At 43.8% G+C, this 17,194-nt stretch overlaps 5 protein-coding genes across 5 annotated transcripts; 2 read left to right on the forward strand and 3 right to left on the reverse strand.

Annotated features, from left to right (window-relative positions):
* Nucleotides 1-92: 92 nt before the first annotated feature.
* Nucleotides 93-1,385, reverse strand: O0I10_006761 (uncharacterized protein; the record flags this gene model as incomplete). The annotated part of the gene is made up of 6 exons (XM_058486786.1): nucleotides 93-307; nucleotides 370-405; nucleotides 465-675; nucleotides 745-911; nucleotides 966-1,040; nucleotides 1,100-1,385. The coding sequence occupies 6 exons, from the start codon at nucleotides 1,383-1,385 to the stop codon at nucleotides 93-95; spliced, it is 990 nt and encodes a 329-aa protein (XP_058342372.1).
* A 752-nt stretch (nucleotides 1,386-2,137) lies between these two features.
* On the forward strand, nucleotides 2,138-3,523 carry O0I10_006762 (uncharacterized protein; the record flags this gene model as incomplete). The annotated part of the gene is made up of 3 exons (XM_058486787.1): nucleotides 2,138-2,277; nucleotides 2,330-2,913; nucleotides 2,991-3,523. The coding sequence occupies 3 exons, from the start codon at nucleotides 2,138-2,140 to the stop codon at nucleotides 3,521-3,523; spliced, it is 1,257 nt and encodes a 418-aa protein (XP_058342373.1).
* A 116-nt stretch (nucleotides 3,524-3,639) lies between these two features.
* On the forward strand, nucleotides 3,640-5,207 carry O0I10_006763 (uncharacterized protein; the record flags this gene model as incomplete). The annotated part of the gene is made up of 3 exons (XM_058486788.1): nucleotides 3,640-3,797; nucleotides 3,863-4,587; nucleotides 4,651-5,207. 3 exons carry the CDS (start codon nucleotides 3,640-3,642, stop codon nucleotides 5,205-5,207), a joined length of 1,440 nt encoding a protein of 479 aa, XP_058342374.1.
* A 4,777-nt stretch (nucleotides 5,208-9,984) lies between these two features.
* Nucleotides 9,985-12,272, reverse strand: O0I10_006764 (uncharacterized protein; the record flags this gene model as incomplete). Its single annotated transcript, XM_058486789.1, has 5 exons — nucleotides 9,985-11,174; nucleotides 11,256-11,387; nucleotides 11,448-11,544; nucleotides 11,616-11,900; nucleotides 12,018-12,272. 5 exons carry the CDS (start codon nucleotides 12,270-12,272, stop codon nucleotides 9,985-9,987), a joined length of 1,959 nt encoding a protein of 652 aa, XP_058342375.1.
* A 696-nt stretch (nucleotides 12,273-12,968) lies between these two features.
* O0I10_006765 (uncharacterized protein) lies at nucleotides 12,969-14,850 on the reverse strand (the record flags this gene model as incomplete). Its single annotated transcript, XM_058486790.1, has 3 exons — nucleotides 12,969-13,366; nucleotides 13,467-13,677; nucleotides 13,744-14,850. 3 exons carry the CDS (start codon nucleotides 14,848-14,850, stop codon nucleotides 12,969-12,971), a joined length of 1,716 nt encoding a protein of 571 aa, XP_058342376.1.
* Nucleotides 14,851-17,194: the final 2,344 nt, after the last annotated feature.

A 17,194-nucleotide genomic window follows, 5' to 3' on the forward strand; every position in this document is an offset into this window, starting at 1 on the left:
GGATGTTTATACATAGGTTCACAAATGCACGTCCATTGTTGTTCATCATTCCTTGCACGGCTTGCCTGTATATGGCATGATGATGGTCCAGATCATCCCAACATGTCGTCCAACCAAGCTTCATCTTCATCAGCTACCTTTGATGTTGGTTTTTGTGTTGCCTTTGTGTTGCCTTTACTTGGTCGTGGTAAACTCTTGGGTATAGATCCAGGTCGGGGAAGGCTTATCCGAGATGGCGATGATGATGAAGTTGCCTCGCGGATTGCTGATGACGATGACTTGCTCTCTTCCTTTTCCTTGCCATTCTCTAATGCAATGTGATGTCAATATTCGTCATATCATTATCCCAATGTCACTTGTCATACTTACCGGTCATAGCCAACAACTCATCAAGACCATCATCATCTGCCGTTCACGTGTATGTCAATATTTTTGTTTCCTGCTAGTCAAATGACAACGCTTACCATTCGCTTTTGTTGTTGCCATAGGTTTCGGCGCAGCTGCTGCTGTGCGCTTTGAAGGATCATTCCTTACATAGATACCATCTTCTTGTTCCTTCTTTTCTGGTATGACTTGTTGCTTGCTAAAGAGAACAGTACCCGAGCTGGTCTTGACAAATGCAGGCACAAGTGGTTTTGGTGGCATCATAGGTTGTTGATCGAAGGCTGCATCAATCTAACAAAGGTCATGCACCAGGTTAATGATTGAGCCCTCCCCTTTCTCACTTTAGAGCTGCATCCTTACCAGATCGACATCTTCCTCCGAGAGATCCAAAATAGCTTTGCAATCGCCTTGGCTTAATACACCTTCGAACGCATCAAAATCAATTCGGAACAAGGAACGGTCTTGCTTTGGCAATTCTTCTTGCTCATCCTTAAACTTGAAGTACGTGGATCCAGATACAGTGTCGTCTATTTCACTACGTTAATATCAACAACGTCAATGCCTCATTCCATTTGACTTGCCTGTCTTCTCCAACATGGACACTAAATCGGTTGTTTCACGATCAATACCCAACTCGGCATCCTGTTCAAGTTGCTCTATGGGTGTCATATGCAGTCAATATACAAGTTCTTGGTACTCGTAACGTGGTATTAACCTTGCACTGATATCTCCTTGTAGCGATCACGATTGCTGACAATCTTCCTTTTAGAAAACTTGCTCGAACGTGCTTTTGCTATTGCTTCGGCTGATTCACGCTGCTGCTGTAAGGAAGGCAATTCACCATTACGTCGTCGAATGGCTGCAATGCTGTTGCCACTGTCACGCGCTTTGGCTGCTTGTCGTCGTCGTTCTGCTACTTGAGCTGCTGTAGCATCGCCTTGGTTCTTTTTACGTGCTTGGTATCGCCGTGATTCCTTTGCTTTGTGCTCGTCGGGACGCATAAAGGTTGAAGCCTGGCAACGGCAGTGAAAGGAAGAAGAGAAAATATTTGGTTGGCAACTGAGTGTTAAAGCCATCATGCTAGCTAGCTCGACACGTTACTTTTTTTACATTAGCCGACACTTTACAAGTAAAAACAATGACTCCCACGCCTTGTTTGTTATCCATTATCCTATACAATGATGAACAATGAGATTATTAAGACGTCAGCTTCAAGCGTGATTGGCTCGTTTTGCTCTATGCAGAGCCCAGCTTACCTCAACCCCTTGATCAAAGATTGGATGGGTGGGATTAGTCATCTTGCAAGTCGAGGCTGTGGCCATAAGGTAACCCCTTCTCACCATCATCAATTTCCCCTTTTGATAGAGCAATATGCATACGATTTACGTGGCATTGACATATGCTGATACCATTCCGAGATTCACAAAAGCAAAGTGTAACAAAGAACCAATGACAGCCAACCATTGAGATAGTGTAATGACTGTCTTTGTCAGCAATCTCGGCAGCCAATGGCCGACATTCTTATGCATAAAAGTTCTCGGTTTCCCACCACTCTTCTTTCTGCACGCATTCACCCACTCCATATATCCCCATACCAAACATGTGTTCTTTATTTATCCGTCGATCGACATCCACATTATCTTCGCCACAATATATAAGAATAATCAAACCACGTCAATCGCCTTTTCATCAGATCAACAACAAGAAGAAGAGTCTTGTTCATCATCAACTAGCACATCATTACTCTACTACAATGGCTGTTGACAAGTTTGTTTCACCCAGCGTTTCGAAAATTCAATTACCCGGAGTTGTCAAGGGACAGCAACGACACCCAATGCTTGAAAAGAACCACAAAGAGCATCACATGTTCTTCAACAAAGCAGGATTCCACAAGTAAGCATACTATACTCTTTGCAGTTTATTTATTTATCGATGTTTTACATAGCCACATGGTGCATCAATATCTTTCGGCTTATGCTCTTGGTGCTACACCTGAACGCCTTCAAGAAATCTTTGATGCACATGCATCGTTTCAACGCCCTTTGCCTCCTCATTCAAAGGTAGTCGAGTTGACGCGTGACAACTACCGCGAGCATCTAGGCAACCGTGATTGGTATCCAAGCTACTTGGAATTTTTCAAAAAGGAGATTGATGAACTTGGTGTTGAGAAAGCGGTTCAATACTGGATCTTTAAGGACGACATGTTACCTCGTTTTGTGGGAGCCGCGATCCACCCTTTGATCCATATGGGCTATGCTGCTGAATTTGATATCCCCTATGTGGCAGCAGAAGCATTAGCATCAACTGCATGTGCACAAGGTTATTTAGCACCTATGATGGTCGAAGAAAGTAATAACAATACCGATGCCATTGAACACACACTACTTGATCTCGTGGAAAAAATCCGGAAGGATCCCGATTTGGATGGTGTTGCCAAGTACAGCGATGAAGCAAAGTTGATGAACGTCGTGCATAGTAATACAGCTGTTCAAAAGATCCGTGAAGCGGTCACCTTGTGGAATGTCAATGGTGAGTGGTGGTGATGATGATTTATGCATGAATTGCAACAACCATACTAATCTTACGTATAATGACTTGTGACACAGAGCGTAATTTGGAAGCCAAAATGAAAGACCTTTTTGTGTCGATCATGCTCTTGTATGCTGGCTCAGGTGTACGCAACAACAGATACAAGCTTGACTTTTTCCTTGCACATGCATTGACCTCGACGCATGCTGTATTTAACACGGTACAACAATACTTGGATCGGTCTCAAGCAGCCAAGTTAATGCGAGCTCATGTTGCTACGGCGCTGGTTTGGTACTTGGCACGTGGCAAACCAAGTGTGGATGTTGAGGCGCTTACTCATTACCAGTCCCCTTCCGTTTCCACCAATGAGCATAATCCATGGCTGCAAGTGCTTGATCGTGCATTGGGTTATCATGAAGCACATGTCATCAAGGTTGTGCGTGCTACCGCTGTTGGACAAATGATGTATGGTGACCAATATCCTAATGTATGGCTCAAGGCTGCTCAAATGACTCTTGATCATGCTGGTGGTGATTCTAGTCGAGGCAACTGGGAGTTTGAAGGGGTTGGGTTTGATGAGACATGGACGAGACGCGATGGGAAAATGTAATGTCTTTTCGGACAATTCGGTGCCGAGTACCCCGACCTTGTATGACGCAGTTTCAAATAAATGAATAAAAGACGCGCACAAGTTTATGCAATCCCACTTTTTTTCTTTACCCCATCATGTCTTCTTCTTTTGAACCACAAACTCCTCTTGAGCCACTCAAGTATGCATTTGTTCTTCCGGGCATTACGCCTGAAGCAAAGCAACTTTCAGAACACCTGCTTGAAAAGAATCACGTGGAGCACAACATCTTTTTCAATCCGAAAGGGTTCCACAAGTGAGTGTGTATGCCGGGACATGGCGGATCCATGATATAGACTAATCGATGGACTTTATATATAGCCATTTGACCCACCACTACCTTTCTGCCTATGCTATGGGAGCCAACCCTGAACGTTTGCAAGCCATTTATGACGAACATGCCTCTTATCAAAGACCCTTGCCTCCCTCTGTGGGCGAGTTGAACCGTGAGAACTATCGCTCGCAAATTGGCAACCGTGATGCATATACCAGTTATCGTGACATGTTCCAACGCGAGATTAATCAACATGGCATGATCAACACCATCCGTCATTGGATTTATAGCGATGATTTGTTGGCTCGTGTGATGGGTGGCGCCTATCACCCTATCATCCATATCGGCTATGGTGTTGAATTCAATCTCCCTGCTTTAGCAGCTGAAGGTCTTGCTATGATGGCATGTACAGAAGCAAGATTTGCCGATTTCATTCCTCAAGGTCAACCTGCCAATAGTCAACGTGTGCTATCGACGGCGCGTGATATGGTGTCGCAGTTGACAACTGGATTTGCTACAAGGCTTAATCTCGGCAAACCCCAAAGCGGAGATGCACCTTCAGCAAGTAGTTTGACGGCTGTGGATATGGATGCTGCACTCAAGGATGCACTCAACAATAACGCTGTTCTTGACCTTGCCGAAGAAATTCGTCGTGATGCTGATTTCGATGACGTGGTCAAGTACTCGGATGAGAACAAGATCACAGCTGTGTTGGAGAGCAAAAAGGCTAAGGATAAGCTCCGCACTTATTTGTCACGATGGAGTATCTCTGGTAGGACAACAAGGCAAAGCATATGTAATAATGATGATCGACTCATGATGCATTTTATTTTAGAAACCGAACAAGATGTGTGGGAAAAGCTTAAAGAGCTATATACTGCAAGCATGGTCATCTATGGTGCATCAGCTATTCGCAAGCAAGGCATCAAGCTTGATTTCTTCCTTGTACACGCCCTCACTTCGATCCATGCTATCCATACATTGATCCCCCACTTGTCGTATGTCGAATCATCCAAGTTGTTGAAGGCTCATGCAGCTGCTACTCTCACGTTCTTTGTGTCACTGGGCCGTCCTAGTTTGCAATTGGATCTATTGCTCAAGTTCCAATCACCTGAATTTGATACCAAGTGCAACAATCCATGGCTAAGTCTTTGTGATCGTGCCATCACAGCACATGAGGTGCATCAAATCAAAGCAATCCATTCGTTGGCTGTGGGTCAAATGCTTTATGCTCATGATTCTCCACTTGCAAAGGCATGGATTCGAGTAGCTGACTTGACGTTGTATGTATCAGACCAAGAAAAGAAAGCTGGTGGAGCCGATTTTTGGAATCGAAGTGGCATAGGCTATGATGAAGATTGGGAAGATACGTCAAGATTAGTTCCTTATTGAATAGTTTGTACATAAAAATTGAGTACCGTATGTGAATGTCATATCCGAATGCTTGGGTCAATGATAATGATGGTCGTGGTGGCGGTGGCTTGTCGGATCTATTACAAGCAGTGTTTAGGCGCAATTTTTTGCTGTTTCCTCCTTCGCTCAATTTCAATCAAACATGGTACGCCAACTTTCAATGCACCCATTCACCGCTTCGTATCGTCTTGTATCGACTCAAATGCATTGCAATGGGATAGGGTAAAGTCCACGGTTCGCTCGCTCGTGCTGGTAAGGTCAAGTCGCAAACCCCCAAGGTTGCCAAGCAAGAAAAGAAGAAGTCCTTGACTGGTCGTGCTAAGAAGAGACAAGTGTACAAGTAAGTAGTTGAAAACCATGTCAATGAGATACGGATTGTATCCTGGGAGATCAAATCAAGAGCTGTCAACTGATTACGCGTTGCTTTTCTTTACAGCCGTCGCTTCGTCAACGTTACCACTGCTATTGGTGGCAAGCGCAGAATGAACCCTGCTCCTACCCAGGGCCCTTAGATTACTCTCATCCAACGATTGTTCAACGGCCAACATGGTGGCACGCATTCAATAAACGCGACAATGCTATTACCAACCCTAACGTGATTCTCTCGTATCGAACTGGATGGGATGAATGGATGATGGCTTTGGGCAATATGGGAAAGGTGAATTGGAACAGGTTATCGAAAATGCCAGCTGCCAAGGTTGCTCGCTTCGTTCGTAAACTTGATTAGCTATGGAATAATGATCTTGTAATAAACTTACATATTTACGCAATCACATTGCGTTCATCTTTACTGGAACCTGCAATCCCTTTACCATCCATGTTTACAATAAGAGGCTACCTCAAAAATGTCCAATTCATAAATTACCACCTAATAGCCTCTCCTCCTATTCCCAACTGCTGCCCAATCCACCGTATGTAAACGATGCTCCTGCTACAGCTCATCATCTCCGTGCTTTTATTGGCTTTATACGAGAGGATTTGGTTGACCTATGCTGGAACAGGGAACATGTCAGCTCATGAACCCCACACCTTACTTTTGATCCCGTTCATAGTCTCACCCGCTCCCATTCAAACTTTTTATAATGAAGCGTGGGGTCTTTATTAGAACAAATTGATCAGCATGCCCAAGAGCATCTTGTGTGAAAGTTTCAGGTTCGATAGGGAATATCTCAATATCAAGGATTGATATGCAGTGTTCATGCATTTAACAAGAGGTGTCCGACCCATTTAATTTCCAGTTCTTTCCACTCTCGGTTTCTTCCCTCTTCCTCCCATTCTCATCTGTTGGTCCCATTCAAGTATACAACCACCACCTGCGAACGATTGTCCTGCTTCAACCCATCATGTCAATCCTACAACTCTCTCGATCCGATTGCATTTGACTGAATGGCAAGTCCATGGCGTGTACACCCCACTACAACACACGCGTTGACACTACACCTTCTCTTGTACAATCGTCTACCGCAATCAACGTGATAGCACTCATTGCAGCAGCTGCTATTAGCAATGTCTTCATTGCCTCAAACAGCGTCCACAATCGCGTCATTTCACTACAACACACACTCTTGCATACTTCTCTGCTGCGACCCAAACATAATACCAGTTGCTATTATCAAGGTCTTTGCTCCATTGTCTCTAGTTGCAGCAACCTTTTTTGCGCCACCGTTCACATGAACAGCAGTTAGCCACTGTATAGATGCAGCTTTATTTATGCGTAGCAACTTGCTTCAATACATACGACTTCTTGTGGATATGGATATGGATATGGATATGGATATGGGTACGGCTATGGATATGGGTACATGGGATGGTGGAAAAGAGTGGATCCATTGTCAGCTTGGCCATTACGCTTTACGCTATCATCCTGAGCGGTTTGGTACATTCACCCTCTTCCCTGCCAGCTATTACCATCATCCTTTGTGTAACCCGTCAGTCAATGCACAACCATAGCCGTCAAGATCAAAGCTATTGCTGATGATGGTATCTTCATCCTTGTAGAGACGACGATTACGATGATTACCACATACACAACAATGACGATTACGATGATCACCCCATCTACAACAATGACAATGATGACGACAACGAGATTCAAAAGGAAGCCTGCAAGATCCCATTCTTTTCAACTTGTGTATTTTTGGATGTTGATGTGACGGATGAGATTGACGACTGGTGACGAGTACGAGTAGGAATGATGACGGAGGACGACTACGACGATGGTGGTGGCAATGTACAGTACATAGCAAGATAGCTAGATGGAATAAAGCATTGTTTATTTATTACACACTTGTTGAAGGTTGCTAGCTTGTGGATTACATACTATTGCTTCGAAGATGGAATAATAAAGGCGATCCGGTTATCGGTCATGCAAGACGTATATGGCTTTTGTGATGCGATAAGGAGGAGTGGGAAGTGGGATGAGCTTGAGAAGAGAAAAAGTGAAGAGATCCCACCATTGAGTTTCAGGATGAGTGATCCATTCAATATGCATTATACGTATCTTTTTACATATACAAATTGGTTTATGCAGCTTGACTTTCTTCTACATGCAAATGTGATGCATACCTTGACACACCTTCATTATTGGATGCTGTTTTACTTACGTACCTTCACAAAAGGCAATCATCATCATCATCCATTTGTGTAGCAACCTGTCAAGGACGTGTCTGTGTAACCACCACTTGCGGTTTCACTCAGCTCTTCATCTTTCCGTTAATGCAGCCGACACCATCCACTAGGAAAAAGCAACTCCATCACGCTTACAGCATAATGAAAACATAAAGGTGCCTGTATCTCCAAACTTTACAATGAAACGTGAGGTTTTTAACAGAGCAATGGGCTCGGCTTGGCCAACTGCACCTTGTGTGAAAGTTTCGCATTCAATGTCGCAAACAGCCCAAAAAAATGTTTTTTGGTCGTCGAAAAAAGTTTCAAGAGGTCGACCCCCGGATCCAGTTTGGCTGGTGGCGACATTGTGAAATCTGGGATCGGCAAGCTTGATCGTCAAACTGGCACCCAAGGTGCAGTTGGCCTAGCCGAGCACATTGCTCTAATAAAAATCCCACGTTTCATTGTAAAGTTCGGAGATACAGGCACCTTTATGTTTGTAAGCGTGATGCTATATGAGAAGTGGTCTTTGTTCATTGTCAAGTAGCTAGACCCTGGAGAGCCAAAGATGCAGAAGGACCTCTTTGGGTAACTCAGCTAAAAAGTCAGGACTTCAGGGACAATGCATGAAAGGTACGCAACCCTCACTTTGATGTCATACATTGGCAGCTAATAGCCACTTTTGTGCATTCCCAACTTTTGTGCATTCTATTGTAGGTGGACGATGCCCCTGCTCTAGACATTCATTTCCATGATTAAAGTAGGTTGATCCGAGCTGATTTGGTTGAGTTACAGGATTTCCCAAAAGAAGTGGAACATGAGGATAATGATTTCGTGGTTAAGGTGATTGGTTTCGTGGGTGATGATTATTTGTTCGTGGCTAATGACAAGTGAGTTCGTGGCTAATGACAAGTGAGTTCGTGGGTGGTGGTTTTTGGTTTCGTCGGTAGTGCTTTTGGTTTCGTGGGTAGTGCCTTTTGAATTGGTGGACAGCGTCTTTTGAATTGGTGGGTGACGCTTTTGGTTTGGTGGGCACGGCTTTTTATTTCGTGGAGGATGACTTTAATTTTCGCGCAGGATGACATTAATGTTCGTGGGTAGCGCTTTTGATTTCGTGGGTGATCATAAACTATGCTATGCAACAGCGTACATCAATCAGCAAGTCGTATGCAATGTTGACCAGCAATACAGCGTATGAAACCTTTATTATCACCCACGAAATCAAAAGCGCTACCCACGAACATTAATGTCATCCTGCGCGAAAATTAAAGTCATCCTCCACGAAATAAAAAGCCGTGCCCACCAAACCAAAAGCGTCACCCACCAATTCAAAAGGCGATACCTACGAAACCAAAAGCGTTACCCACGAAACTAATAACCATCACCCACGAACTCATATGTCATTAGCCACGAACAAATAATCATCACCCACGAAACCAATCACCTTAACCACGAAATCATTATCCTCGTGTTCCACTTCTTTTGGGAAATCCTGTACGCTCACACAAGATTACATCGGTTGAGCTACATCGAGCGTGCTCTATGTCCAGAGTGATGTAAACTCTCTTTGACCGTAGCTCAGTCAAATCAGCTCGGATCAACCTACTTTAATCATGGAAGTGAATGTCTAGAGCAGGGGCATCGTTCCCATGCAGTGGATCTCGCAACAATGATGATTGGATGAAAGTGGCCGTTAGCTAGCAATACATGCCTGTTCCTAGATGATCCATAAAGTAATTATACATGGACCCTTTCATTCATGCAAACGTAGCTGTGTTACACAACACGACCCTCTGCATCTTTTGCTCTGTCAGGGTCTAGCTACTTTACATTAAACAAAGACCACTTCTCATATAGCATCACGCTTACAAATATAAAGTTGCGTGTATCTCCAAACTTTACAAACGAACCTCTCATCATTGATGATTATATATATAAATGTGCAACATGCGTGTGATTTGACAATCAAGTTGTTTCGCTTTTTTTTGGTGGCGGTATCATTATGGTGAGGATAAAAGGGGCGGGAAATGGACGCGACTAGTTGAGAGAGGGGTTCAATTGCTAAGTGTGTGTGTGTGTGCGTGTGTTGGTTTACAATGATGATTGTTGTTGTTGTTGGGTATGTTGCTATGAGATGAATGCATGTTTTTCAAGGGCTTAAAAGTACACCGTTGATCCATCCAGTTGCAAGCTTGAAAACCTTGCTGCATCCGCTGATCTTGGAAAAGCGCAAGGCGGCAACATCTTCCTGCTGTTGCTGTTGAAAGGTTGATGATGATGTAAAATTTCCTTCGATGCTTTCCATCATGCTATTGTTTGCACTTGCTGCTACTGAAGAAGAAGACAATGTCTCGATAGAAAACATCACTGTGCCATCCTCATAGGATGATGGTGGTGTGGTTACAAAGTTGGGTGTTGTTGAAGAAGGCGGAGAAGAAGTTTGATAATGACCAGCGGCAAGAGCACTACTACCACCACCAATATAGATCCACGTTGATCCAATGCGTTGTGAATGCGATAATCGTTTGAGTCGACTCGTCCAGCTCGTTGTACTCGTGGCACTGCTTTGGCTATGTCTTGGCTGTGGTAAGGATACGGGTGAAGGGGGTGGATCACATGCAAGGTCATGGTTATTGTTATCCTGGCGCAATGTGAGCACGCATACTAGCTCGGTGGTGGAAGTTGACGTGAAACGATAAGTGATCCCCAGCAATTCACAAGCTAAGCGTACTAACATCAAGAGCGTGTCTGCAGGTTGACGGTAGGGTAGCAGTGACGTATTCATGGTGTAGTAAGTAAGATGATCGGCTTTGGTGATTCGTTTGTAAAGCTTGTAAAATAAATGATTCAAACGAAACGATGATGAATCGTTGGGCGTCATGGGTCGTAATTGTGTTTCATTCAACGTGGTTATCAGGTGTTGATAATGCTCGGCCCGCAGCATTTCCTTTGTTTTTGCATTCTCTTCAAGAGAAGGTGTCGTAGTAGCACTGCCAGTGAAATAAATAGAGGTGTTGATTGGATGATACACGATGGTCTTGTGAACATTGAATTGTTTTTCTTCCATAAGCAAGGAGGATGAGGGGTGCTGATAGCTGCTGCTGCTGTTGTTGTTGTTGTAGGAGTTGATGGTGGTGGAGGTGGAGGTGGTGGCAAAAGGGGATGGTAAATGACCATCATCATTGAGCCAGGGATCATCATACAGTGCTTGACGTATACTCATGCGATCTTTCTTGTCACAAGCAAGGCATTTACGAATGGTAGCTTGTAAGCTATCACTGAGATGCATTGGCATGGGATAGTATCCATTGACTACATCGTGCTTGAGCTCGCCAACAGCTAAATACAGGTTGATAAGCGATCTTCTCCTGTTTGCCTCCAACCTCCTCAATGTGAAAGGGGGTTAACAAGGACACTTACTACGTGCATGTCCAAATGGCTCATAACCGGATACCATACGAAATAATAGAATGCCAAGGCACCAACAATCAATCTCAGGACCCACATACTTTTGACCAGTGATGATCTCTGGGCTGTAATACAACATTGAACCTAAATCCATGCGACTTAATACTTGTTGCATAGGCATTTGTGTACAACAACAATACATACCACAGATGGTCTTGAGACGCTGTAGCCCAAACCGATTACCCAAACCAAAATCAGCTAAATGCACTTGGCCCTCTGGTGTCAATAGTACATTGGGTGCCTGAGATATATAAAAAGTTAGTATGATGTATGTATGTGCATCCATGTATAGTACTATGCACTATGTTTTACCTTGAGATCTCTGTGAACGATATGCTGCGAATGACAATAGTCGACGGCTGATACGAGTTGACGAAATATTTTGCGTGCTTCGACCTCATCCAGATGACGGCATTGTTGCATGTGCTCGTCAAGGTTGACTCCCCTGATGTACTCCATGACCAAAAACAGGCTATCTGCAGTCTCAAAAGTCTCGTACAGATGCACAATGTGTGGATGATCCAAAGATGCCATGAGATTGATTTCCCTCGCCAGACGTGACACAATGCGATAATCATGGATTCGCTTGTCAATAATCTGCATAATCAAAGTTGCTCAGCAACGAACGTAGCTCCGCACTACAACTTTCTCTCCTCATCACAATTATCTTTGTTCTCTCAACAGCCCATCCACCAACCCCCAACTCTAATTTACCTTGATAGCGTACTTTTCACCTGTTCGTACATGCTGAGCAAGCATCACTTTGCTAAATTTGCCTTGGCCAAGTCGTTGAAGAAAGATGTATTCACCAATACCACATAGTAAGCTGTCAGCACTCGGTGGCGGTGGAGGGGTTCGTATCGTTTGTACACGCCCTGGCATCGATTGCCGTCGTTGATGCTGGTCAAGATCGACACCTTTGTTGCGCCATTTGGAACGGAAGCGATCGGTCACATGCAACAAGGGCATTTCACTCGATTGTAAAAGGTATTAGAAAAAAAGTGGAAAGCGTAGCAACAAAAAGGATGGATTTGTACAAGAAAGAAAGGGTGAAATAAGGGAAATCTTGCTGACAGCTTGGGACTTATCAGCAGCAGGTAAAAGTGCGTGTGTGTGTGTGGTAACCAACGTCTGAAGCTGATCCTCGAGGTATAAGGGCATTTCTAGTTTCCTCCTCCTGACAACGATTGACAGGCAGCCATCATGTATTTACCATAGCAACCACCCCCAACTCAATCACAGCTCATACAACACTTGTTTTAATGATGCCATGAATAAAGTGATGTGCAATCATCTTTCACGTAAATTCTACTTGTTCTGCTCGAATGGGAAAGGGATGTTACTACATTCATCATCATGATAAGGAGACTGGGAGGAAAGGAGAAAAGCGTGTGTGAGAGTGTGTGCGAGAGAACAACGATGACACGATTATGTATTACCAAGCAAAACACAGGAACTAACGTTTAAAAATGTATACTATATAGAGGAATCCATTGTGTAAGCAAGATGCAATGGAGGAGGAGCATGAGGAGAGAAGAAAGCGGGAGCAAACTATTATGATCGATATATGCCATATGATGCTGATATGGAAAGAGAGCAAGATTAGGAAAATGGCTGTTGTAGGCTTCATTGTTGTTGTTGTATCATTGTTGTTTCCATTCTTTTTTACTCGTCATCATTGAAAAAGAACCCGTTTTTCTCCAATCGGTTTTCAAGAACTTCAGGTTTACCGTTATCACCAGCTTCATCCTCACGACGCTTTTCGAGTTTCTTTGCTGTCAATGCACCCAAGCCTTTTAGATAATCCATGAGACGACGATGATTATTGTTCTTTGCCAAATCCATGGGTGTGCCCACTTTACGAGGAACGTAAATGTTCATATCGCATCCACAACGTTCAATCAATAAGGTGACAACTTCAAGACGACCATGCCTTGCAGCCCAATGCAATGGCAATTCACCTCGATGATCTGGCTGGTTGACTGGGATTTGGCAGGAGCGTGCCAAAAAGGAGACGAGATCAGTGTGACCTGATGCACACGCATAGTGAAGCACGGTTGCACCTGTCATCATTGTGTATATAAGTAACGCTTCTCCTTTTTACATTTACAATCACACTCCTTGTAGAAAGAGAGTAAAAACAGGAGCCCATATAGCACTTACCATTGCTATCCTCTTCTAGGTTAAGAGCACCTTCCGTTTCATTGACAATGTACTCCACAACAGCAGCATGACAATGCTCTGCAGCGACATGTAATGCTGTTTTATTCTTGATACCAGCACCTCTTGCAGCCATCAAGTCACCACCAGCTTGTACCAATTTTTGTAAGCCTGGGAGCCAGCCCACACTAGCGGCCAAATAACACGGCGTGACCTAGTAGACACATAGCATACATGACTTAGCTACATGTGGGTAACATCCTCTTTAGTCACATTCTACCTTGTCATCTTCAATTTGGCTTAGGGTCATGACGTTGGGATTTGCTCCTTGCTCTAATAGCAGATCCAGCGATCCAGGGGCTTTGGTGACAATAAGCGCATGGATCATGCCGTATCCGTACATGACAGCATGCGCTGTCGGTGATTGCTTGGCAGTATTGGGCGATCCCCCACGACGTAAAAAGTTACCAATGATCTTCTCCACAGTGACATCACTACCTTTACTTTTGGCAATGGTCTCCCATAATGCATCTGAGCCACCAAAAATTAAAGGATCCACACGACGTTGTTGAATTAAAGATGAAGTTGTTGTTGTTGCTGTTGTTGAAGCTGTAGTAGTCGTAGATCGTGATGGTGGTGGTACTGCAATAGGAGTGGTGTTTGATTTGCTATTATTACTATTGCTGCTGTTACTAGTACCAGTACTAGTATTGGTGTTATTACTGCTCACTGTGTGTGCTGATGATGTTGTGCTGGCAAGTGTTGTAGTGGTTGTACTTGTATTAAGTTGGTGGGGAATAGCAGGTGGTGGTGTTTGAGGAGGGGGTGGAGGTGGAGGTGGAGGATGTTGTTCTTGTTGTTCGGCAAACATTCTTTGATGTTCAGCCGAAGTGCTTGTTGATTGAGATGAAGAGCGTGAATTCTTATCTAGTATTGAGGTCGAATTTTGTGGGCTGGTGGGTGTCAATGGAAATTTGTTCTTATTATTAGCAGCAGCTGCCTCTGAGGATGATCCGGATTCAATCGACAAACTACGAGGTCGTTTTTGCATTTCACATTTTCGACGAAAAAACTGCATTTCACGCACAGCCTTTTCATAGCGTCTTTGACTTTCGAGTGACGCCATTTTAAGTTGACCATTCTCATTTTCAAGCAACTCGGAACGCTGTTGCAGCATACACACAAGCCGATCATGGTCGTTCATGAGACGTTTGATCTCGTTTTTCATAGCATGTCGCAAATCGGTTGTATCCACCTTATGGACAAGATCGTTGAGTGCTTCCTTGGGGCTACGAAAAGTGGTGGTAGGTCGTTGCTCCATGGCTGGTGGTGGCATTTCAGGCGGGAGGAGAATACTGTCATCATCCCTATCATCAACCATGCTCATTGTTGTGATTGTGCAAAAGAGAGATGTGGATCAAGAAGAGGAAAGAGAAGCGGGTCAAAATACAATCAAGCATCAAAGTTATAAAAGAAAGGATGATTGTTAAAGAAAGGGAGATCTCCTTTTCCAGGGTCCACCGTGCCTGGTTGTTGCTCTTGATGTACCACAAGGCCACGTAACAATATAACAACTTCATGCTTGATTATACGTGCATACATTGCATTATGATTACTGCTTTGCGTTTTCCTTTTTTGCTCATGTGGCTCGAGCATGGTGTATCTATGCCGATACAACTTCTTGCGACATGCCTTCCAAACAATATCACTCATCCCCCTTCCGATAAGTGTCGAGTTTTCTCCTCGATACAGGCACTTTTCATCATCATTGCAAGTGCTTTGTTCCGTGTTTTTCTCTCTCTCTCCATTTCAATATCCCTTGTTGCCATGTATACACATCACACATACCCATATCATCACCCCCACCCTGTATCTCGGTTGTTGACTCCCTAGTGGTCCCGATATCCATGATCTGCATATTGGATCTACAGCCGAGATACTTTTTCACGAACAATGTTGGCACCCGAAACACAGCATAACTTTATTTTGTTGTCAGCTATGCTGCCAATGGTACCAGAAGCAGGATACGTTTGATCCATTGGATTCAGTCTTTGCCCGGATGAATGATATACGTTGCCATGGATTTGGTTGCCATGGTATCATGTAGTTACATTTACTGCAAATGCCAACTCCTTTCCATCACCCTTCTCCTAGAAGGTATACCCACAAGAATAACACCACACATATGATAAACGCACGCTCATAGCAAAGGATTGCTGACCTGAATAGGAGAGAAGAAGTAATACGTATGTATGTATTATGTGTGTGCGCGTGAACAATATGATGGATGTTTTTACGGCCGATCTCACAGAGATTATCAAGATGCTACATGTAACGACTTTTGAAACGTCAAGGAAATACCCGTGGTCCTGGTGCATTGTATTCATCACACGATCGATCAACGTATCCAGGGCTATACATCTGTAGTCCGCCGGCGTCGTTCCCACCCATCCTTAGTGCAGCTACCTATTTGTGCAACTGATGGAAGAAAAAACATCACGCATGAAAATGGCAAATGGGGGGTAAGACGTGGTAGATGATTATAACGGGGGTCACCATTAGGGTACACCAGCAAGGGCATGTTGCTCATTATTATCATCACAAAGTATTCGGGTCAAGGGCGTAGGGGTATATAATATACACCCAATGGTGCACACGTTGGGAGGAATTAGTATGTAAAGGGATGAAGAAGACGAGCAGGAAGGAGATGATGGTGTTGGTTGTGGTGCATAAAAGGGCTCATCACATGATGCTCAATAATCTGCATGTACATACATTCAACAGCAGGGAGCTAAACAAGACCCGAGTTGCCGTAACATTGAGTCTAAAATGACTTCGTAGCACATTGCCTCTCTTACAAACGTGCTATCGTGATTACTACTGTACGCTAATGATGATGATGATGTAGGTCCCGGTATCCGACCCGAATCATGTGCACAACAAGGATAGCAATGACATTTTATCGGCTGTTACATTATATCATTTGATGCTGTAACCATGCAACATGGGTGATAAAAGGGAAACTGATGAGGAGGGGTGTTATAGGTGTCATTAATCATGAATACGGCCGCGTTATTGTGCCACCACCAAGTATAACTTCATGAGATCTATCACATCATTTCCTCTACCAAAAAGACCAAGGGTGATCAGGTGTAATATCATTTGAGGGATAAAGATGGTGATATTGTATTATAGCGTTGGGTCGTGTGTGTGTGGAATGTGTTGGGATGATGGTTTCAACTTTGTCACTGTCAATGTAACCCCTGACATGTTGCATCTGGCAACGATCAGTGTCACACTCTATGCGCAGTCCAAAACGCCAAGATGAACCATGTAGAGTAAACATATATATTTTGGCGGGTAGAACGTCTATGATGCTTTTGGGCAAAGCAAAACACACCCACGAGAGAGAATTCATGTAACACATACACGCGGAATCGGAAGGCGGAAGGAAGATGGGAATATTACGAGAGGAACAAGAGAATACAATCCTGGAACAGTATCTGTCAAACTTGACATGGTGATGCCAATAACCCATCGTATTCATTTATATATAAATCGATTCAAACAAGACCATGATAAGCATGTTGCGTAACAATAATGACGATGAGGCGTGTGTATATTCTCAAAGGAAAGGTGTGTGTAGTGCGTGTGTGTGTGTGTGTCCCCCATCTTTGGATGCAAACAAAACCGCCCTTCTCAAGCCCATCTTTGTCACGTTTTTCTTTTTG

The sequence above is a fragment of the Lichtheimia ornata genome, assembly GCF_029851405.1.
Source record: "Lichtheimia ornata isolate CBS 291.66 chromosome Unknown scaffold00031, whole genome shotgun sequence".
Classification (NCBI taxonomy): Eukaryota; Fungi; Mucoromycota; class Mucoromycetes; order Mucorales; family Lichtheimiaceae; genus Lichtheimia; species Lichtheimia ornata.